This window comes from Onychostruthus taczanowskii, unplaced genomic scaffold (genome assembly GCF_017590055.1).
Source record: "Onychostruthus taczanowskii isolate IOZ18803 unplaced genomic scaffold, ASM1759005v1 scaffold8, whole genome shotgun sequence".
In the NCBI taxonomy this organism is placed as follows: Eukaryota; Metazoa; Chordata; class Aves; order Passeriformes; family Passeridae; genus Onychostruthus; species Onychostruthus taczanowskii.
In genome coordinates, this window is record NW_024505892.1 from 11,429,113 (window position 1) to 11,453,317 (window position 24,205).

At 38.5% G+C, this 24,205-nt stretch overlaps 2 protein-coding genes across 5 annotated transcripts in view; one reads left to right on the forward strand and one right to left on the reverse strand.

Moving 5' to 3' along the window:
* Positions 1 to 2,252, forward strand: part of ESR1 (estrogen receptor 1) — a 156,448-nt gene extending 154,196 nt beyond the window's left edge. Inside the window, 2 exon segments of the mRNA XM_041423733.1 lie at positions 1,152 to 1,363; positions 1,366 to 2,252. Of these exon segments, the coding sequence (XP_041279667.1) occupies positions 1,152 to 1,363; positions 1,366 to 1,487 (334 nt within the window). The 3' untranslated portion in view covers positions 1,488 to 2,252.
* An 11,433-nt stretch (positions 2,253 to 13,685) lies between these two features.
* The window catches only part of SYNE1 (spectrin repeat containing nuclear envelope protein 1), a 289,742-nt gene continuing 279,222 nt past the window's right edge, over positions 13,686 to 24,205 (reverse strand). For all 4 annotated transcript variants that reach the window (XM_041424009.1, XM_041424008.1, XM_041424007.1 and 1 more), the window contains 3 exons: positions 23,585 to 23,674; positions 21,711 to 21,769; positions 13,686 to 15,653 (listed from right to left, as the gene is read on the reverse strand). In XM_041424009.1, coding sequence (XP_041279943.1) covers positions 15,413 to 15,653; positions 21,711 to 21,769; positions 23,585 to 23,674 — 390 coding nt within the window. In that variant the 3' untranslated portion in view covers positions 13,686 to 15,412. The remainder of the gene's footprint in view (positions 15,654 to 21,710; positions 21,770 to 23,584; positions 23,675 to 24,205) is intronic.

Below are 24,205 nucleotides of genomic sequence, written 5' to 3' on the forward strand. Positions count from 1 at the left end.
CAGATTTCTTCCTACTACCTAATCTAGACCTGCTCTCATTCCATTTGAAGTGACCCTGCCTTGTCCTGTCACTACATGCCTTTGTAAGAAGTCCCTCTCCAGCTCTCTTCTGGTCCCCTTTAGGTACTGGAAGGCTTATGTAAGGAGCCTTCTCTTCTCCTGAACAACTCCAGTTCTCTAAGCTTTACTCATAGGAGAGGTGCTCCAGCCCTTGGATCACCTTCGTGGCCCTGCTCTGAACCTGTTCTAACAGGTCTAAGTTTTTCTCAGGGTGAGGACCCTGGACCTGGACACAGGTGTATGGAAAGTACAGACTAGAATATTAATGTAGGAGTAGCCTAGCTCTGCAAACTTTAGTCTCCTATAAGATTTAATAAAGCTATTACTTCTATGCAGCTAGTTCTCACAAGTGTCATGATTGCAAATCACTTTAGAGAAGAGATTTAGGATTATGATGTGAATTGTATGGATGAGGATAAATGCAGAACTACTAAATTCCAGTCTAGAGGACCATGCCTTTTGCTAATCAGAGGTGAGCTTCCTGACACACTGTTAGTAATTGCAGCAAATGATTCTTCCAAATTACCTCTTAAGGTAACTGCTCAGTGCATGAGGTGTCAACAGGATAAATTTCTACAAAGATATGCTATAGATTTTATTATTATGAAACCACAGGAGGTGTTGCTACACAGATTTTTATTATTTCAGCTAATGAAATTTAAATTAGAGTAAACACCACATCATTGCTACTAAAGCTGAAAAATGTAGATTTTACCTCCTGAATTGATACGGAGATCTTTGAGGGAAAATCAAGGGATGTGTTCATGTGTTTTTTTCACTTGTGTCATTTTATAGAGTTTTCTTGTTCTTGTGTTAATGAACTTTTTTTCCCCTCTAAAAAGAATTTGTACAATTAAGGAAATTCCAGATGTATAGCAGTCTGCTACATTCTTGACTACAGCAGTCTGCAAAATTCTTTGAAGGTGCTGCTGCCTGCTTAACTGTAGCAGATGCGTACAGCAAATGCTCTGCTAAGTTTTTTAGTACAAGACAGGATTTATATGAACCCAGCAAATATTATTAGCTGGTAGCTTCCCTCCCCTTGCCCCATAGCATATTTGGAAAGTAACTTTTTTCATCACAACCCACAGCAACAAAGGAATGGAGCACCTGTACAATATGAAGTGTAAGAACGTAGTTCCACTCTACGATCTCTTGCTGGAGATGCTGGACGCTCACCGACTGCACGCCCCAGCAGCCAGGAGTGCTGCACCCGTGGAAGAGGAGAACCGAAGCCAGCTGACAACTGCATCAGCTTCATCTCATTCCTTGCAGTCTTTTTATGTAAACAGCAAAGAAGAGGAGAATATGCAGAATACAATATAAACGGAAGTCAGCATATACAGTGGTATGAGAAACCCAGCAGTGTTCTACCTAGCTCATGCTCCATTTCATCTGTAGTGCCACCTTTGAAAACACTCCAGTGAACAGACACCAGCATTTTCCATATGAGTGTTTGTCAAGCGCTTGCCTAAATTGATTGCTTATCCTAAATGGAAGGCATTTCATTGCCATGGATAGCAGGCAAGGATTGTCTGGCTAACTTGATTTAAAATTTGTAGTGTTTTAATTTAATTTTGCATGTTATTTGGGTAATTAAGTCCTCATCTGAAGCATACATTCATTTTACTATAAATTGAGAGGCCATAGCACCCATGCATATTGGTATCTTCATGAGTGGTGGTCTTTGTTAATAGCCATCCAAAATCCTGAGCTCACTTAGTCCCTTACTTGCTTGAAACTTTGAAGCAGTTTGGTGGAGATTCTGTATGACTTCTTGGGCAGTGTAAGGAGAAAGCTGACTGGCATCTTAGTGTGCCATAGGGAAGCTGCACTGCGAGGGACTGCCTTGGTAGTCTAGTTGGATTCCTGCCTCTTTTCTTCCTACAGTATAAAGGAACTGCTGTCTGAGAATTATAGTATTTTACCTCGCTGGCTTACATCACCAGACAACTCCCTTTCAGCCTCATTCTGACCAAATGTTTAGGTACCCTTACCATATTCCCTAGATTAATTGCTTTGCATGCATGCTGTCTTGTCTGATCCTAGAAAGCTAAATAATTTTGTTGCCCAAGAGTGTAAATCCAGGGCAACATGGCAAACAGTGATAACACAGAGAATTACTCTTGAATCAGACCAGATGATTACAAAAATCATATGGTCTTCACACACATACAGGATCCAGCACTATTTACAAAAGTTCCCTCCCCCTATCCTGAGCTTTGTTGTGCTACAAAGCAAGGGGTGAGGATGCCAGTGCGAGACTGGCACAACAGGGTGGGATGGTCCCATCCTGCTTAGCAGAATGTGGTCTAGCTGTGTGTGGGAGGGCTAGTATCATAGCCAGAGCAGCAGATTTTTCCTTGCCTTGGCATTCTTTGGCTCTTGTTGTGGCATGCTTCAAAATTACTGTTAAGAGCCAGCTCACCTGTGACACCAACACTGGGCAATGAGCCTCACACATGGTGTAGACTCTGGGACTGCATGTCCAGAAAGATTAATCTTTCTCCATGCATGTCTGTAGCTCCTAAGGATATTCATAAGGATCAGTTTGATTCTTCAGACCAACTATAAATATACAAAAGGTCCACTGACATCAAGAGTTTCAATAAGACGTGAAAGAGACTGAAGAACTTCACATGATATGCTATCCAAAGTAGGAGTTGGTGCTGCTGTTTGACTGGCTCTATGCTAGAAAATTAAATGTCAGGGAACTTTGCTGGGTACTGGAATGAGATTATTACATATACCAGGATTATTTTACTAACATAATGATAAACTTTGCCTGTGCTATCTGCACTTCTGATTGACAGGTGCAGATTGAGAGTTAGCACAGACCAGGGACTATTCCAACAGCTGGTTGCAAGCAACCACCCTACCAGTGAGGTTGTTTCCTAGCATACGTGTAGGCTGCTTCACACCAGCTGACTAAAGTGCTAGTGAAATGGTTCAGGGATGTTTTTACTATGGTTGAAACCTTTATGTTGATTGGAATATCCCATAGAAAGTAAATATAGGAAACGGTGCAAGTATTGCCATACAGGAGTGCCTATGTCTAATTACGTGCCCTGTCATACAGGCAGAGTCTGTGTGCAGTGAGATCAAGTTTCACAGCAGTTGTGAAGGCAGCAAGGCATAGGACAGGTTTGTGCTTCAAGTCAAGAATTCAATTATTTTGTGAATGTACATAATGGTGTCTATAATAGTTTAATGTACATATCTGAGGATACGAGCAGTTTGAAAGCCTAAAGCTACATGCTACCAATGTTTGAGAAGATTCCTTGAAAACTGCAAGCCTAATGTGAAGCAGTCACTGTAAGTTCATAGGCCTTTTCTTGATGCAAATTATGGTGTCATTTTTTTTCTGAATGTGCTGAAGATTTTGTCTTTTTGTGTGTTCAGTAAAAGCATGTGTGTGTGTGTATGCGTGTGTGTGCAAGCACTTATTTGGTACCAAAGGGCTTTTTGAGGGCTCCTACATGTCATGAAAGTAAATGGAAATTTTGGGTTTTTTAGTAGCTGGTTTTCAGATGTAAACCTGAAAAACCATGAAATGAGTGCAGGCTAAGATCTGAATGGAGCACAGGAATCCCTGTAGTTGAATTCACCTGCTTACACCATCATCATTCACTTGTAGTCCAGTGCGCATTAGAGCTGCTCTTTAAATAATGTACATGCAACTTGTTGTTCTCTAGGCTAGAACACACAGATCAAGCTCATAAGCTGGAAGACAAATTTATTTAAATGAATGCCTCCCTTCCTACATCCCAGAATAGGTCATTACATTGATTCAAGTGTAAATTTGGCCTAGAGGATAAAAGGTAGTTCACGGAGAGCAATTCGCAACAGAGGGTCAGATTTGGATGGTACCATAAAGGGCAAGTACCTTTATACTCATGAGATTTTGCTAGTGAAGATGGAAAAACATGATTTGAAGTGGTATGCAGCAGTCAGAAGGGTATCATAATGTGTCTTGGAATATACAGAATAATATCAGTCAGTTCACAATAATTATGAATTCTTTCCTGGGCTCAGCCCTTGCAAGGAAGCAATTTAGCTTTCATCCAATCCTCCCATGTTTGTGGTGACAAAAGTGAAGGGCAACCTAGAAAGAGTGATTCCCAGTAATACATTAATTTACCTCGGGGCAGATTTAGGATCCATTTTATTAACTTTTTAATGACATTTTTATTGAAGCAGCACCTTAATGAATATAGTAACATTCCCAGAGTTATCTATAAAGATGGCCCCCATATCAGACAGACGAATGTAGCTATTCAATTGATTAAATAAAGTCTATGATACAAAAATAGTAACTTTTTTCATATGTATTTCTGAATGATGCTCTCGTGTATGCAAACAATTGTGCCTGACATTTGGTAATTGTTATTTCACAAGATGCTATTTTATGTGTGTATATATATATATATACATATATACTTTATATTTGCAGCTGACAAACCAGTACTACCTGAATATCTGGTGCTGGATATTACATAAAAATATATAGCATGTAAAAAAATGAAGGAATACTTTTCAAGGCAGCTAATTATGCTTTTACCAAAACATTCATAGTGATGTCTCTGGACAGCTAACAAAATAATTATTTTGTAACGTTTGTACATGGATTTTTTTAAAAAAACAAAAACATCAAAAAACAAAGAAACCCTCTAGAAACATAGGCAATGTAATACCAGCACAAGGCAAACAAATAGACCAGATGAATTTGCTTTGCTTGAGAACATGGTTGTTACTGAAGTATCTCAAAAAGCTTGGGAGGTAGAAGAGGAGATAGGGAGATGTGTAACACCTACTGGTGTCAGAATATGTGGTGTTTGATTACGTGAAAGCTACTCTGGTTTATAGTGGCTTGAGCCATGTCTCAGTGTTGCAGACTTTGTCTCAGGTAAAACTCCCAGTTGGGGTAGTAAGATTTGTACTCGGGTAAAATAGTTTAATGAAAGTTTATTGGTGTGTGTTGTGATAAATTTACTATTATGTTTCAGTGACATCACTTGATGATTTTTCTCCTTCTCTACACTGAGGGGTTTAAAATGTAATTAAGGAAATAATCCAAACTGAGCTCCCAAGGATATTGCAAGGACTGTCAGCAGATCACTGGACCTTGAGTTGAAAAAAAGCAAACAAAAAAACCCCCAAACCATCCTCTTCATATGAGTCAGGATTTGTACTGGAGCATACATCCATTTCAGTTGATGGCAACTAATTCCTTAAGACCTGAGCCAAATGTTTAAAAAAAAGCAAACTACCAACAAAATAAAAATTCTGCCTCAGTAGGTCCTTAGTCTTATTGCAAGCTTAGGTAAGAACATGGCAAGCCCCTCTTGTGTATATAATTTCCTGCTTTAAAATTAGAGTGCAACTCAACCTACAGATAATGGGTTTTGTATATAAGGCATTCTCAGCTGAACTTGTGTGAAGTACATTTCTTACTTTGAATAAAGGGATTGGTGTTTTCAATGCTATCTACAACTGTGATATGGCTTTACAGATGGAAAGTCAACACATGTAATAGAAGGGTGAGGTTAACAGTGGTATCCTAATACAAACCAATCTTTGCTGTCACCTGCAAGTGTAGTATAATCTCAAATTGATCTGAGAGTTTGAAATCAATGTTTTCCCAATATTAATGTCCGCCCCTTTCCACTCACAGTTCCCTTTCATCCTTCAAATGTAGGTAGCCTTATATCCTGAAAGTTGTTTTCAAAGTGATTGTTGCCCATAAAGGGTATTTGGTTTTGCACTGTGTTAGATAGGTATTAAATTCTTTTGCATTCAAATGTGCCTAAAGAAAATAAACAAACAAAAATCTAGAAAAGAAGATATGCTGCCATCTTGCAAATTAGAAAATTCTGTAATCCTGTGTGCCTATGATTAGAAGTCTGTTTCTTCAGAAAGTGCCCATTGAAAAAGGAAGGGATAGACTGCTGGTCACGAGACTTGCATTATCAAGCCACTTTATGTATTACCTTACTGTATGTACTATGAAACCAATGCTTTTGTGTGCACTATGTAGTCTGTCAATGCAAAGTCCTTTCTTTGGTATAGGCTCAGCTATCTTAATGTATTTGTCGAAGTATTCTGTTCTTTCACTGATGCATATGAAATTATTAATGTCTTTGGTTTTGGTGAGGTATTTTTTCTTTGTTTTGCACCTAAAAAAAGTTCTAAAAAAGTCTAAATAAAAAATCTGGTAGGCTACCTGATTGGTGCAAGATTTTTATCAATGTATTTGATGTTGAAAATAAAGAATTAATCAGAACACTTTGTTTAATTTTGTTACATTTTGCATGTTTTAAAAATATGCTTCTCTGCTTATTGTTTTCCAGTGGACAGCAAAATGTACACTGTTTTTAAAAGAATAAGAATGTGCCTGTTTGTGTGCATCTAAATTAAAGTTAAAACTGTTTCTTAGTTTCTTCACTTTCCCTGAAAAGAATCGGAGACTCCATATCTAGAGTCAACAAAAAGCTAGGTGTAGTCTCAGTAATCCTAATGACACCAGGGAAGTTAGCTAAGTACCTAGTATTTTATGTGCTTTAATGTTCTTAGTATTTTGGTTACATTCCTTATTTTGGCTTGTGAAATAGATTGTGTCAGAAGAGAAAAATTGTATGAATTTGGCTTTCTATAGCTGGCTGCCACTTACCGTGAGCTAGTTTATATCAAGGTAAATAGTACTCCTTTCCCAAGTGAAACTAGTCCTCAGGAAAAAAAAAATTATCTTGACTAAGCATCAGGAAGGGATGAAGAGAAATGAAAAACTTTTATTGACATAAGACCACTTTGAACTCAACTCTATTCTGTAAAATAATCTCAAAACCATATTTGGTCTTTGCAAAGAATCAAACCAGTAATCTATAGCATTTGTATACATACTGACATATTTCAATACTTGTAGTATATATATATATTTATCAGTAACATGGAGAAAATATGGTCCCTATATTGATTATTTTTTAATCTATTTTCTGTGCCATGCTGGTTCAACATAGGACTATTGGCTCATAGGTTCTTTTCTTATATGAATATATATGTAAAAGTTCTTTGTTTTCATGGATGTTTCATTGCACTTAACTTGAAGGGAAATATGATAAAATGGTTACCTCGATTCCAAGTATCATCTCCATGATGAAGAGAAGACAGGCAATATACTTCGTTCATGCAAAACCTCACCTTATTTGCTTGTTAAAAGCAAATAACCTATTCAGACTCTAAAAGAATGCTGGGGACTGTTGAGATTTTTAAGTGCTGAGTAAGGCTGAACAATGGTTCCAAATAATGTGATTGTTTTGCAATACACTTCCATAACAAAGAACTTGACTGCAAGTTGCCTCTTCGGCCACAAAGGGCAGAAGTCAAAGGTCACAAAGGTCAGAGTAATAGAAACTAATTTTACATGTATGTGTTCTCATAATAATAATTTTCAATGCTGATTCAAAATATGACACCATTTCATGGCTTTATACAATTTTTAACCACAGGACCAAACAAACACTTACAGTTCATGGTGAAATGGCTTAAGAAGACAGTTGGCACATAATACTGAATTTAGAGACTTGACATAAAAAAAGCAGCTAAATAGAATATTCCTGCAAAATAAAAAATATGGCACTCCTAAATGAAAAACTGCACAGATAAAGTCCAAACATACTTACTGCTGCAAAAATCGTAACAATTTGAATGAGCAAAGGATTACACACTGCCTGGGATTGCACACTGCCTGAGGTTAGGCATTCTTTTGCCCATCTCTTTCTGCAGCATGACACGACAACAGGGCATCACAGTGCAGTGAGCTAGAAATGTGTCACTGGAGACTCCCTAGTCCAATTCCTGGCTTAGAGCTGGACCACCTAAAGAAGATTGCTCAGGGCCATGCCCAGCTGAATGTTGAATAGCCACAAAAGGAGATTCTTCCATGTCTCTGGGCACCTCTTTCCAGTATTTGATGATCTTCATGCTATAAAATATTTTGCCTATGCTCGGATGGAATTCCATGTGATTTAATTTGCACTCATTGCCTTTTTCCCTGTCAGCTGGAACAACTGAAAACAGTCTGTCTCCCTCACTTTTATTCCCTGCCATGGTATGTCTTCTGTAATGGGAGAAGATGGATGAGATGTCACCTTGCTCAGACACCCAGAACCACCAGGAAGAATGCCTCTTCAGCCAGGCAGGGCACATTTCAATAGTCAGGAGCCATCTGGGACTCCAGCTTCATTCCCAATTTCTTGCATCTGTTGAGTGAAGAAATTTGAAAAATGATACAGGAAGGACATTCCTTTCTATTTCATTGCAGAGCTTTTGCACCTAAAACTCCTGAGTCCATCACCCTCGCTTCCCTCTCTGCACACACAACACCTTACAGAGCAGCTCTCCCAGGGGATCCTATATGGATGCACACAGCTGGACACATTGGCATCCCCCACACCCCTTCTTTCTCTCTTTGCTGACATGTAAGTGACACCTGTCTTGTTCTAGCATATTTTATTCTATTTAACTAATTAGAAAGGTAAGATATAGTTTAGGCATAATCAAATAACATATTTGACTGTTTTCTGTTAGTTCAGGCAATCCTCATAATGCAATGATAATAGCTTCTTCATGGGGTAAAGCCTCGATGTTCTAAGTCAGTGGGATATCCTCCCTCATTAAAAGCCTTTTGGCCATGCTTATTCCCCAAAATTAAATGATAGGTTTTTTCATTTTTTTCCCTATCCGGATACTGCAACAATAAAAGCCCCATGAAACAGCTGTTTCTTGGGCTGCAAAAGCTTATATCTCCTTCCCCTGCATTACACTGCTTGTCTCCACCACCTACACAGTGAAAGGATAGGAAAATCTAAACATATAAAATAGCACTCATCAGAGTGCTCACACAGAAAGAATGCCCAAGAAGGGCACTGCGTACGTGTTTTTTCTTATGCCCAGCCAGGCTCCAATTAACAACCATTCACCACGGCATCCTGCAGACACAAAGGCTCAAGTGTAAAAATGGTCATGAAGTCTTCAGGAAAATTGACCATCAAAATAATAACATTTGGCACTTATCTCAGCAGGAACAAGGCTAACTAGCTCTTATGTCCCTTTAAGAACTTTGTGCTGCACTATTTAGGTGTCATTCTGCTAATGTCTTCATTTCTGCAGGTGTACAAGTGATATGAAATTTATCTCCTGCTGTCTTCCATTCCTACACATTTATGCATAACTTGAGAATGTTACCATTTCAAACAGATGAAAAATGTGCATGTGAGGAAAGGATGTGTTTTCAGGCATTTTTAGCCAGATTTTGCAACACTTTTGGGACCAAAGTATTTAGCTTCTCTACAGATAAAGATTGAATGCTACTGTCTAAGACAAAAAAGAATCTGACAAGAAGCAAATCCTTATATTTTTCACTCACGTCTTCAGAACTTGTGTCATCTATGGAAACGCGAAAAAGTATGTTATCCTCTAGAGATGAGCAAAAAGCGCTGTCCATTTTGTGGTAAGAGTCAGAGCAGAAAAAAGTTTGAAAGTTTAGCCATTTGTAGGAAAGCAGGAAAGATTGAATTCCAGTCTGCTCTTATAGGATTAATTTTTGCTTACATTAAATCTGAAAATAGGAAAAGAAACTACAGCTCAAAAATGTCTTTGTATCTATCCATCTATCTATCTCTCTATCTGTCATCTACGTATCTGTCTCAACCAAAATGCTACAGCATGGTGCTTTCTTCTAGTACTTTTTTCTCTCCTTGCCCCCATATTCTTCATACCTGCCTGCACCATAATTCAAGTTGAGCAAAGGAGTCAAAGTTGCAACCATGTTTTAACCTGCAGCTGTATGGCCAGGAAAGCTTTCCAGACAATTCCTGATTAAAAAATCTAAAACCATGAATGTCCCACTTTTTGGATAGCCTTGTGAGCTCTTACATAAAAAAAGTGGACTCTGGTAGGTTTAATTCCAGCTGTTTTTTAAAACATCCTTTCTAAAAACAAAGGAATGGGAAAACCCACAATTTCAACATCCATAACAGCAGTCTCCCAGGAATTACAACACGACAGAAAAGAAAAAAGCCTGATCTGAGTAACCTGTGTGCAAGCTACATGCACATCTGCATGATCCCTGACCAGAAGAGCTCTCTGGTGCACCTCTCCCTCCTTGCTAAGGACACCATACAAGAAATGGACAATACTTTCCTAAAGCATCCTGTCTTTCTAAAAAGTTAAATGTGCCAGTGTAATTTAGACATTACTGCGGTCAAATCCATTTGCTGTGTTTCAGATCTTTAAATAGATTCTTACTTGAACAAAGCAGTTTTGACCAATTCATTTCTGGAATGATATATTAGCTGGCACCAAACAATAGATGTTACAGCTTTCAGTTCCTATCCACTTTTAGAGCCATCATCTAACAAAATTCAGATTTTGGTCACTTAACCAGGCTGTAGCCTATGAAAAATCTTCAGTGCTTCAGCTAGTAGTTATTAATTCCCTTTTATCCTGTTTCACAGATCTTTTTCTACTCCTTTCTGGGAAGCGAAATTAATTTTCTAAATAATTCCTATTTCTTTATTTATTTATTTGGGAATATTATTAGAACATTCCAAGGTTCTTAATATTATGACGACAGCACAACTTCTCCCAAATAGAGGTTTCATGCTCAGTCCCTCTGGGTCTAATTATGCCCAGACAGGGCAACAACAATAGAATTCAGCTGGCTGTAGTGCATTTCACAACATGTTGCCAAGGTTAAAACCACTCAGCCAGCGCCCAGACATGTTCCCTTATGCGGGGAACTCTGTGCCTATAAATACACATAACCCAAAAGATCTTTCCCTGCACTTTCCTTTCCCCCTCAATTTACACAAATACTGCTTTAGATCAATTTGGCATTTGACTGCTGCCAAACCACCCAGCTTAAATCACAACTCACTATTCTGCCTTTTTCCTTTCCATAATCTATTGCTTTAAACACCAAATAAAATATGGTAAGTGCCAGAAAGAGAGCAGATCAATGGTTTCTATTGCTTTAGAATCTACATTTCTTCTCCTTGACTAGTTCTTATTTCTCAGAATCCTCCTACAGTTGCTATGCCTTGATAGCATCTGTAGTTTGAAGGCTGTGAGAAACCACTGTCTGTTATGCCTTTGAACACACAGACACACATCCACTCAGATGCGCATGACGATGATGACCATGTTGAGAGATGCTATCAGTTGTAAACAGATCTCTCAACCACAATAACACAAGACCGAGGGCCAGGGATGACTGATCATAAGCAAGCCTAGCATCTTTGTTCTCGTTCAGTAGCCAGATGCAGAAAAACATTCTAAGGATGGAGAGAGAGCAACACTGCTTACAAGATGTTCAGAGAGCTGGAAGGGTGGCAAACCAGTGGTGAGGAACTATTGATCTGCCGCAGAAAGAAGCTGTTATCACCGCTGGAACAGGGTGGGGAATAGGTAATGTGTATCATCATGCTCACAGCTATGAGGAATAAGGGCACACTACTTCTGTCAAGTCGAGACCATTTGTACTCCTAACACTGTCAGATGTCTCTAAATATCACTTTGCAGACTGCCTTCAGATTTTGCAAAGCATGGGCCACAAATGAAGTTCCACAAAGAGATGCAGGAAGTCCAGGGTAAATTGTGCTCATTATTTTTCACTATTATCAATGCAAGCATAATGACACAGTGCCTTGATACTACAGTCTGGAGTCACTGAGCAACCAGTTACCTTTAAACACTCCCTAGCTCTGAGGCAACTACAAGCCAATAAGCAAGGTTCAGTTGCCAGGTATGTCAAGCTGGGGGGATGATTACACCTCTACAGAAGCTACTGCATTTATCTACAGTAGAAAAGGGACAAAAAAATCCCCATAGTTATGATGTGAGTTCCCCAAGAGGCAGTCTACTTTCTCTATGCTTGAACACATGACATCAATACAGACCCAGAGCTCAGCAGCTCCTCCCCTGCCTTTCCTCATGCCTTGCAGCCAAGGCTCAAGGTGGATCACCAGAAATCAGCCCTTGTGTTTGCAGAGCCAAAGTAGGTGATGTTTCAGAAAGAGGAGAGGTGTTGGGTTGCAGGCTTATCACAGACAGGGTATCTCAGACTCTAACTTGTGCACTTTATCTAGTGAGTCTTAGCAACCCATTATCAGGATGTGAAAGATGCCCAGGCTGCCAAGCTGGCTAGTGCCACTGGCTGCAATGCTTGACAGCTTTCTGTGTGTGTTTTTTCTCCCCTACAGTTGCCCCATTTAACCTGGTTCATGCTGTGGTGATAAATGTGTATGTTGGTATCTCATGGGGATTTGAAATTCAAGCTGGACCTCTGAGTCACTGGTGCTCTTGGGATGGAACTTGAGAAGAGCCTGCTCACTTATTTAAATTTTGCCTTATGTCAGTTTTTAGGATCAAGATCCAGTTCTGCAAAATCACATTTGAAGTTATAATGGAATTGGTTCATGGCTAGACTTCCTTTTGCAGGAGCATATTGCTCCAACTACTTTAACTGGTCTGATGCCGATTTGAGTTGAGACTTAAAGTATCAAAAGCAGTAACTCCAAAGTGGCACTCAAAGGACTTCTAACCTGGTGATGCAAATTGTCTGTGATTCCCTTGACACATCAGCTTACAGACTGACATTCCTGTCCTTGAAGGAATAGGAAATTTAGGATTTACAAACAGGCATTTTTCCTGTCTATGACATTTTTCCAGTGGGTCTCTGTCACCGTCTGTGACTGCTTTATTCACAGGCATTGTAGAGAGTTTGTTGTTCACTAAGAGGACGGTGAGCAGATCCCTTGGGGTCAAAAAAAATTTCTCTGCATCAACTGTCAGTACATTGATAGTCAGATCTATGGTATGGATCGGAGCTTGAAGGTATGAACATAATAAACTTCACTTTAAAACAGCTGGAAGGAAGCAAAGCATGGCAGGGACACTGCCCACCAGTTCATCAGCAAGGCAGAGGAGAGACAGTGCTTGTATGCCCTGCAGGTAATCATCAGCCAAAAATGCACTGAATTTGAAAGGGCTACTGACACTTGACTCTGTGATCTTACACATTCATTACTTCCTGGAAAATAGGAGACGATGAGGTAGAGATCCTTATGTCTCCCTAAATGAGTTTTTTTTTTTCTTTACAGTGTTTTTAAAAAAGAAAACAAAAACATCTTTCAACAAAAAATTAACCAGCAAACCCAGAGACGGGTTCATGAAAGGATGTCTAAAGCATGCACAGACCTAGACTAACAGATCCAGCAAACTACTGAATTATTCATGTAGGTGCATTGATTACCATTGATTAAATTATGTCACCAAAGTGAACAATACCAGAAAAGAGAGGAGGGGTCAACTTAATGTAATATTTCATGCCTTTTGCAAGTAACAGCTCTTCCTTGTAGCCCAAATGTGTGTTCCTTATCTTTGTCTACTAAGAATGAGTGATTATGAATACTAATCTAGCCTAGCATAACTTCTGAACAGCAAGGAGGGAAACTCAGCCTTGAAAAGAACACATACTTGTGTCAGTCCAGACTTGTGTGTTGGACATTGAAAATATTTTGTGAACATACAAAATACTTTTCGCAAAAATGTTGATGTTACACTTATCTGAAAAGGAAGCTTTATTTGGCTCTTCCAAATGCTGGAGTTCAGCTTGTGTTTCCCTACCTCTGACCACCCTCTCCTCATAACAGCTCTAAGGATGACATGCCAAAAAGTAATTTTACATAACAGCAATTAATGTGCTTGTAGTTTTTTCTGACCTTTTAATTTCTGTCATGCAAGCCAATATATTCTAAGCAAAACCACTTAACTCAGAAGAAAAATTCACACTGTGTGTGTCATGGCTCCAAATTTCCCCAGCTTATTAAAGAGCAGTAACTTAAGAGCCATGCTCTGCATTTTTTTCATAATTGAGAAGAATCCTGTTCTTTCAAAGTTGAATTCTGACTGATAAGCTGGGGAGAGTGCCACTGAGTAGACTGCAAGTTTTTGCAATAGTTCTGGAAAGTTAATGAGTTTTCAATTTGTTTGCTTATTCTTCTATGTACACTTATGTTTTGGGCCTATTACCACTAAAATAATGATGGGTAAAACATAAAAATTTATCTTGGTATTGAGCTGCTATGGAGAACATCAGGAATATCAGATTATGAAGTTTCCAGTATACCCACAGGAAAAAATCTGCTTCAGTGTGGATTGGTACAACCCCAATTGTCAAAGGTTGCACATGAGTGCATACAAAGAAATACAGCTGGAAAAAAGCCTCACACAGGTGAGAGGGAACTTCAAGAAGCAGCTTGAAAAAAAGAAAAACCTGAAGTGATGAATCATTAATCCAAAACATGTACTGCTTTCAATATTAGCACAACTTCTAATGTGATACTTTCCCCAGGTATTCTGCCAGTTGTCATTTTCCAGATCTTGTCATTCAAACACATACCTAATGCCATTAATTTGTTACAGAATTTTTTAATTCTTTTTTGAAGTGCATATGGATGTCTTCTATTTTTTTTTTTTTATACCATACATATCTCATTCTAAACTTAGAGGTTTCCATAGTTGTCAGTAAAAAGCACGTAGACAAAATATTTTATGGTATCTATAATAAATGCAAAGAAATCAATACAAACAAAACTTGGCTTAGCAAACTGTACATACATAAATATGTTGTTTTTCAACTTGACATTCGACATTTTTTCCTCATAAAAACTTCTGCAATCTTATTTATTACATCCATTTTTTTAAACCTTATAAAAGTGCTTCTCAGATTTACACCTTGTGCATCCAAAGCAAAATTTAGAACACCATGCCTGAAACAGAAACCACAGGGAATAATACATTGCCATACAAGATTCTTTAAAATTGTATGTTACAAATGCTCTAAAATTCCTTAAGCATTGGTTATTTTGTATACTGTAGATACTGAGAGGGTATTTAACAAAGACTGGCTAATGGGTCATTTGGAGCAGCACAAAGGAAAGGATCTACAGTATCAAGTCCTTGGCTATGCATAGTACAGGGCAATGACCTGGATATAAAGTGGCTAAAAGATCCCAAAAGCTGTACAGAAGAGGTTTCCCTCACATACATTGCATCCTCCTCAGTACCCAGGATGCGAGTATTGAAATGATGCTACTCAGGTAATACGTTGTGCACTTTGATACTGATACACTGATGCGTTTCCAGTGGAGTGCCAGCAGAGAAAGATGTGGGCACAGTAGTGGCGACAGCAGGCACGTAAAGCTGCCATGCTGAACCCTGTCACCCTTTAAAACCATCTTGCTCCCAGCCAGCATTCCAGCAAGGTTTCTCGCTGTCCCACAGGTCTCCTTCACAATGGAGGAGGACCATTCATGTATTTCAGCATGGGGTGGAAAGAGCGGGCAAAGTTGTTTGCCATAGCACAGCTGTAATCCTCCTCGGTCATGGGCACCAGGCACGCCAGCCCGATCAGGAGCAGCAGAAGGAGCTGAAGTGGCAGAGCAGCTCTGAGGACTCTGAGGAAGAAGGACGGGCACTGCCACACTGGCCCAGCCTCAGAAGGGGAGGAACCTGAGCCACCTCTTGTGGACCTGAGGAAAGAAGACAGGCAGTTGAATACACTAAAATATTACTGCAGCAGAGGTTGCCCTTGGGCACTCAACCTCCCCTGAAGGCATATTTACAATTTGCACAGACTTTGATTGACAGCTGCAGAGGTACTGTTCAGTGAACATGCTATTTCCCTAACACTTTAAAGAGACCCCAGATTTCTAGACTGGGTAGGAAAACACCAGATGTTCACAACAGAAGGGTCTTTGTGACCGCACAGTCCCTTTATCATTTATGGGGAAGACTCTCCACTTAAAGCAGTATGCTATAGTGAAGGGGAAAATAAAAGGTGGGCCATACCTGCCATATTTGTTCAATGCATGCTGTCTAAAATGGTGGGCCTTCTTGTTTAAAATGGCCAGTTGCATTTGATTTGCAGAAGTTTCTACATTTGTTCATGTATAAGGTATCCATGAGGGTATAATGCATTGAGATTCAGTTCATAATTTTCTGTCAATCAATACACCAATATATAGGTAATGGGGACTTATTTTCTACAAAGCACATTGTGTTTTGAATCTTGCACAGAATCAGCAGTTAAAATCTATCTGCTCAACTGACTTGACATCAGCACCTTCCAAGTAATTTTCTCCCTTATGTGGATGGATCTGACTTGAAATAGCACATACCTATCACATCTATGAGGCAGTAGAGATCTAACACAAATATTTCCAAAGGGACACTTCAAAAATCCGTTTTATTACTTCAATGAAAGATAAAGACATAAATTTCACATTTTTCTTTTTGACTGAAACTGTCAAAAGCTGAAAAGAGTGACCAGGAAAGATTAAATCTGATGGTCTCAGTGTGCTAAATTAAATGGCATGGGAAAATACTGTCTTTCAGTGCAAGCCAAAAATGGAAGAACTCTGAGCCTTCAATTAACTTGTTTCAAGAACTCTGCTATTAGGACATTAGATCATGAATTTTGTCTCAGATGTGTTGCTATAATACATTTGCATGGGAGCTATGATCATGAGGCCTCAGAAAATCTATGGTTTCCTAGAGTTTAAGAGATAAAAATTCTCATAAGGAGATGTAGGGAATCACGTTTATAGGCTGTGGTCAAATGCTCCCCAGTAAAGTAAGTATGGGGTGATGGTCCCTTAGTGATTGTTTGACTTTCCCTTGTTCTTTTGATCCTGTCTCCCTGATAAATCTGAATCTGTGTGGGGAATCATCCAAAAATCAAAATATCATCTTCAAAACAATGCCAGGCTTAGCAAGGGTTCCCTAGGCACATGTTCAGAAAATAATTATTTCTGTGCTTGAGAATACATATTTTCTTGTTCATATATGTAGAACACCCCACTATGAGGACCTCAGCAAGCAAATTTTAAGGTTTAGGTGGCCAACAGATACATAAACACTAATTTAGCAGATATGCTAAATTATTAGCTGGAACTAAATATTCCAGGAAGCCAATGATGGTTAAAACATCAGATCTTGTGTTGTCTGAATCCACACTATTGTAGCCTGGATGGAAAGTTGCTTATCGCATAAAGTAGGATCACGTATTATAAAAAAATATTGAAAGGACATGGCACATTAAACAGCACCAGAGCATTCCATACAAAAGCTCAGTTAGATCAGGACTTCTACTGTCTGAGAATACCAAGACAGAAAGTTAATGGACTGAGGCAGGAACAAAGGGAACAAGGAGTGCCTAATTACCTTCCAAGCATTTGATTGAACAGTCTACCTATTTACGAGGCTCTCACTGTATAAACATTGTTAATCCAAATAAAAAAATGACCACATTTCTGTAGCTGCTAAATGGTGTTCAATAATGAGCAAAGTGTCATTTTCTTCATTGCCCCAGAATTACTCTGGGGCAACACTGGGTGTCAGAAGGGGAATTTCCAAAAAGCTGAATCAAAAGGTAGCAAAGTTTTTCTTTCTGGTTTTAATTTTTTTTTTCCTATGCCTTTAGTAGCACGATCCAGCACTTCTTGCTATGTGCTTTACAAAAAAGATTTGTAATATAAGCTTTCATGGCTGATCTCAAAAGGAACACAAACTTTCAAAAACTAAAACACTTCACAGCAAACCATATTTTTCTGCAATGAAGTAGGGTATTGAAGAATAATACTGCAATGAAACAATTCAAAAAACAAATAATGAAATGTTACAAAAACATCTTCGGAGGGGGAGTTATAAGAAGTTTGAGTGTTGTACTGCTTGTGTTTATGGCAGGCACACCTCTGCAATCTACATAATTGAAAATTGAATGGGCCATCTTAGAGTGTTTAATAGATTTGGTAAGGAGAGATGGTTAAAATTATACATTGTTAACAAAAAGCTCACTAGTTTTAAGGGCAGAACATCTATTTAACCTGGCAGGAGAAAGGAAAGCTGAAGTACTGTGCACCACTTTGGAGAAAAATCTAATTTCTGTTCTTCAGCTTGTCCCTTTAGCTGTGTCTTCTGATTGCTCCACCATTTGCCACTGTGAGGAAGCAAAGAGGTAGGGCCATCTGCTACTCACTCCAGTACACAATTCCTACTTAGTAGATGAAAGAGGGAAGCACAGCTGCAGTCCTGGTCAACAGTAAGCTTCTTCATGTCAAGAAATTTTATACATTAATCTAAGTGCAAGCAACAGTTTCCCTTATTTTGAGAGTTCGTAATGTCAGTGATATTGGAACTCTTCTCTAAGCATTTCAAGAGGGGAGAAGCTAATTTACCAGGCTATAGATAGGATGGTCAAAATGAACTTTAATTTCAGCTCAGAGGGGAACATTTTTGTAGACATGATTGCTATTTTTTTTCCCAAGGAAAATATGGTTGATGTAACCAATCTGTATTGCAGTAAGCATCTGACAGCTATCAAAAAGGAATTTATCATTCAAGTGAAGCTGATGGAAATAAATAAAGTTAATTTAATGCTAAGTGACTAATGGAATGCGGAAAACAGGCTTACATTGAAAGATGCACTGCTGGCCTAGTAGGATGTTATTTACTGCAAGAATCAAGAACGGGCCTTAATTTAATATCTTTATTAAAAGACTACTGCACAAAATATAAGAATAGCAAATTTCATCTCTATGATGACAGATGCTGAAGGTCTTTGCAAATACCAGACAGGATTGGCTTCTTGCACAGAAAAAAAAATAGGTAAATCTAATAAGTTTAAGAAGCAGCAGTTGTATATGATATTTAAGTAACAAGCCCTATGTGAGAGTGAGGGAGATAACTAGGAAAAGAATCATGGCAAACCCAAAACCCAAACCTTGTGTTTGAGTTATTGTGTAGCCATGAGTATAATTTTGTGGGCAAAGGCACAAAGAGTGATGTGGTTTGGTCTGCTCCAGGAACAGCAAGTGACCTTTAAAATCCACTAGTCATTTGGGGAGGCTTGGGGAGAGCAGGAAATGGAGTTTGGCACTATGGCACCTAGACCTGAATAGAGCTGCTCAAGAGAGACAATGTAAACACCCCTGAGCAAACTGAACCACTATTTTAATCTTTTAACATTTTAATCACTTCAAAAAATTCACAGACAAAGATCCAGGTGTGCACTTATGACAGCTCTATTAAACTGATGAAGAAAGAGGAATTGCTTCTTGGACTTTCTTTCCCACCTAGCACACGATTGCTAGTACTGCTTGGATGAGACTCCAGTTAAATCCACAATGTAATGTCTAGTTTAATCCGGCACCTTGCTTAAGCATCACACTATATTTGCCTTTTTCTGGTGATAATGGAGAAGGCAAAGTGATACGATACTTACTATACACAAAGCATAGCCCTTCTAATTTTTTAGATGAAATTTCCTTCACAACTTCTTGTGTGATAAACCTTTTAGGATTGACTTTATTTCTCCTTTATACTAAACTCTAACAGGGTTTACTGATCCAGTGCAAGATCAAACACAAAGTACTCTGATCAGAGGCATGTCAAAATATTAAAGAACACAGTGACAGCTTGTACCGCATTATCAGTTTAAACCACATTATACATCAACCGCACCCTGTCTGACTTGCGCATTTGATTAAGTTTCCTATTCAGCAGTGACTCATTCGTATTCCATGCTTGTCTGAATGACAAATTGAACATTGTGTTGTGCTGCTACAAGATGTGTTAATAAACAGTGCTGGAAAGCCTTGATCTGAAAGGTGCCACAGCAATGCCACTGCTAGGACAGGGGTTGATCCCAAAGCTGCCAAACACTGCTGGCTGCTCTTCAAGCCAGGGGCAGGCACCTACAACCAGAAACCTCAGAAGGCTGGCAGAAGTGGTTTGACTACACAGGAGAGTGGAAAAGCGCACACAATGTGTTCCTTGAGTACAATGGTGCCAGTGCAAGCGTGCTGATCTGTCAAAGGCATCGCCCCTCCTCCTCGCTGTTAGTGGCTGCAGAGTAAAGCCCCTGTCCTCCCTTTCTTTTCTCCCTATGAGAAACAAAACGCCAAGCTTCATAGCAGACTGGAGCTGAATAATTAGTTCTCTTTCTCCATCAGAAAGATGGAGTTTACATAGATCTCTTATTTTCTATGTGGTTTCCTTTTGTTTCAAAGGAAAAAAACCCCTTAAAAATAGGCAGCTTCTTGGTGCATGTGGAAGCAGTAAAAGATACTTGTTCTGTTTGTTACATGGTTTTACAACTATGCCACTTTACTAACTAATAGTCCCTAACTATGCATGTAAAGCAAACTTTTTAAAAGAAGTGTTCATGTAAATATCTACATGGTAAATAGTTTTGCTCTTTACTTCATTTACAATGAGAATAAAGTATTGATTTTGCTTATGGAAAAAAATAATAGTCTTAAGGTATATTTTTTTGTCCACTTGTTTGTGGCTCAGTCACTCTATTAAATTTAGTGTTTACTTCTTTCTTTGATTCTAACAGGAGTTATTTGTTAAAAAAATTACTTAATTTTTGTGTTTCGTCTTTCCAACATAAAATCTTTGACTCTACAAACAAATCAGTTAATTTTTGATATGCAGAGAATAAATGAGATTTAGGTTAAATGAGATTTATTATTAGATTTAATAAGAACAAATATACCTTAATCACACTTTCTGATTATTTTAGCAGCGTGCAAAACACTGAAATAGCAAAAGATGTCCCCTTTACACACGTTGGCTTGCTTCTTTGCTCCTTTGCTTTTTTAATTTGGTTTTTTTTTTTTTTTTTTTAAACTTCATAATTGTTGAGGCTAGTAAACCGATCAGTGAAAGAGCGAAGGTACACACATCACACTGACAACAACAAGAATGCAGAAGCACTGTTAGCCGCAGAGATGACAGGTTGCTGAAGACACCGTGGAAAGCAAGAAGCTGTAGCTGCACGCCTGCTCTCTACTGGTCAGACAGAGATGGGGCAGCGCTGCTCCCGGAGCAACGCAGGGATGCAAGCACTGGGTGAGCCATGGCAGTGTTAGCATGTTATACCGCAGTTCGTCTCAGGAGGGGAGAGAAAGTGATCCCGAGTCTCAGTACTCTCAGATTCTGACTTTTAGTTTTGAGTCTAAAGTATTGAAAACCCACAAACTGAACAAAACTTTTCAGGGGAAAAAAACAAAAAAACAAAAAAAAAAAGAAAAAAGGAAATAAATAAAGAAAGAAAAGGATGTTAGTATGTCTCATTCAGATCTGTGGGTTTTGTGAATTCTAGAATATGATATTGGCCTATTACCTGCCTTAATTTAATATCTAGAGGTAAAGAGGATGATAGAAAGTGTTTGCCATGAACTTACTAGCACTCCTCTTAAATCACACCAAAATAAAATAATCATTAAATATCATGAGTATAAACACACACTCACTCTTATAGGCATAAATAAACATTGATTACATGGGATTTCTGTGAAGCAAAAGCTGCAGCTATCCAAGGATTGGCCTGTATCTTTATTCAACAAAGATTTTGAAGTAACTGAAAGTCCCTTTTGCCGAAGGATTAACAAAAGGGAAGTTACTGCTGTGTAAGTCCTGACCACCTGATGGAGTCAGTGGGATCGAGAGGAACCACGGCCAATTTCTATCATCCTCTTGGCGTTCTAGAACAGAGTGCAGAAACCAGGAGAATAAGGTACCTGCTATGTGGACTGCTGACAGAGGGTCCAGGCTGTGAGAGACTACATTTGCCCCGTGGCTGTTTGCAATGAACAGGGGGTAAAGAAAGAAGAATGTTCAGTCCAGGCAAATAAAGACAAGCTACTGATGAAACTAAATTAAAAGTGCAGCAAAGGAAACATAAAAAAAAATCAAATGAAGTGACCAATACCCATGAACCAAGGAAACTGGCTTTTCTTTGCATCTAGCTGATTATGAAAATTATTGGAACATACATAGTGAACTCAAAAATAACAGTTTAGACATTATTTTTATGGACAGTAGCTCTGGGTTTTAAATAGTCTCTAGAAATTTAGTTCAAATAACAGGCAATATGAAATAAATGTTATCTTATTAAGATGAATACGGAAAAATATATAGATTTAAAAATGCACATGCAGAAAAATTAATATTCTCAAGGAAAAAAGGTCCAAGACCTTCCTTTGGCAAGTTTTGCCTCTCCTACACCCCACGATTTTGAAGGCCAAATAACTGTAGGGGCATTCCTGCACTCACAACTATCTGCTGGATTATTTAATGGAGCTAGATGTTTATAATTCTGATTGTATTTCTTTTGTATTAGTATTTATTTATTTAGCATCAGCATATTTGGCACTGAAATTCTAAATACTTTAGTATCACTTTAGTCTTCAAAATTGTGTGGGTGCAGAACCCAGAAGTTTGAAAACTAGACCCAAGGAATCATACAACTTAGCTATTAATTATGGAGAAAAAAAAAAAAGTAGTCATGTATATGAACAAAGAGACAGACAAAGCCTTATTAAAATATTAAGATGAAATCTATGATAATTCTACATGCTCTCTAGACAAAGATTTATGTTAAAATACGTCTCCATTTCCTGTAATGGTCAGGCAACCTTCAGTTACACCTGTGATATCAGAGTTATTAGAAATTATTTAGGTTTAAATTTAAAAGACAAAAGCATTGACCTCTGAAATAAAATGTTAAGGTTTATATTCTTTCTCCTTTGGAAAAGCCAGTATTCCTTTATATTCTCATACTAGCATCTAAAAGGAAACTAGTGAATGTGAACAAAAATTAAAAAATAAATGAATTTCAAGAGCCACAGATTTATCAAGACAGAACTCAGAGGCTTTACAAAAAAGTGCAAATGGAAAAACAAAAGAAAACAAAACAAAACCAAACCAATCTGATTGTCTTAAGAACTAAGGAAAAAAGCAAATTAATCAACCAATAGAATTGCAGAAAAAGACAAAATAATTGCAGTTCCAGTTTGGGCTCCGAGTATGGAAGTGTTAAGTATTAGGCATGTATTGCTATATTTCTTGAATTTTGTGCCAGCGATGTAAATGGACAACTCCAGAGTTGCCACTGTAGCCATTGATTAGATCCTGCACAGCTAGCTGGTTTGAATTATGTTTTTGTGCCCTTCAGATCTACTTAGCCATTCATCCAAAGTCTCAATAAGACCATCTGCAACCTGCATCAGAAATGACAAAAGAACTTATTGAGATTCTTGATGAAGCAGCTCTGAAGAGAAGGCCAAACAGAAATGGAGGACTGATTATACCAGACAAGACCAGACTTTGGGGTGCTGCCATCACTAGAGCAAAATACAAGAGACACGACATGCCATACCATGGTAAACCAACCACACTGACAGCCCTGGCTTCAGATAGTATTTACCACTTCTGATTTCATGCAGGATGGGATATGCAGCAGGGTTGGGGAAAGCAGCTGTGTTTTCGTTTTGGTTTATGCAATTTCCTTTCCTAACAAGTGGGAAGGGGTGACTTCCAGCTGGCTAGAACTCCTGTAGATATCTATAGTTCCCACCCAAGAGGTGGAAGAAAATAAATGACATTAAATTACCGTTCTCTGTCTGCTTGGAGTGCTTCTTCCAGATACAGGACTCACTGAGCCTGATGTATCTAATTCATCAGAAGACCATGAGGACAATTCCTAAAGTTCAGAAGGAACGGAGCTCAGAAATACAGCAACTAGCTGTACAGGTAAGCAAACTAGAAAAATTATGCTGAGTGAAATTCCAGCAGAGTTATTTCCAAACCAAATAAAATAAAGCAGCTAAATTTTGTTACCAAATTTTAAAAGACTAAGGCATTACATGTTTTCTCTGTCAGCCCTAAAGGAGAAGAAAAGCAAACAATAGTTAAAACTTCCTTTGCTTAGGTGACACATTTTCTACCAGAGTCAATACAGGGGAAAAACCAGTTGTTCTTTATTGGCTGTGAGCTACAAGAAGAGTTTGATACTACCAAGATTTTAATTAAACAGGCAGAAATCCACTAAAAGGAGGGAAGAGCTGAGTTCTTGTGCTTTAAGCGCTCTGCTAATCCAAGTCCTTTTAAAAAAGTGAACTAAAAGAGAGCCTTGAAATCTTTGCTCTGTATCTGTCACTGCTGGCAAAGACATATGTGAAACTCCCCCTCAAATACCTGAGACACACAACTTGAAAAGATTTGGACTATAGCT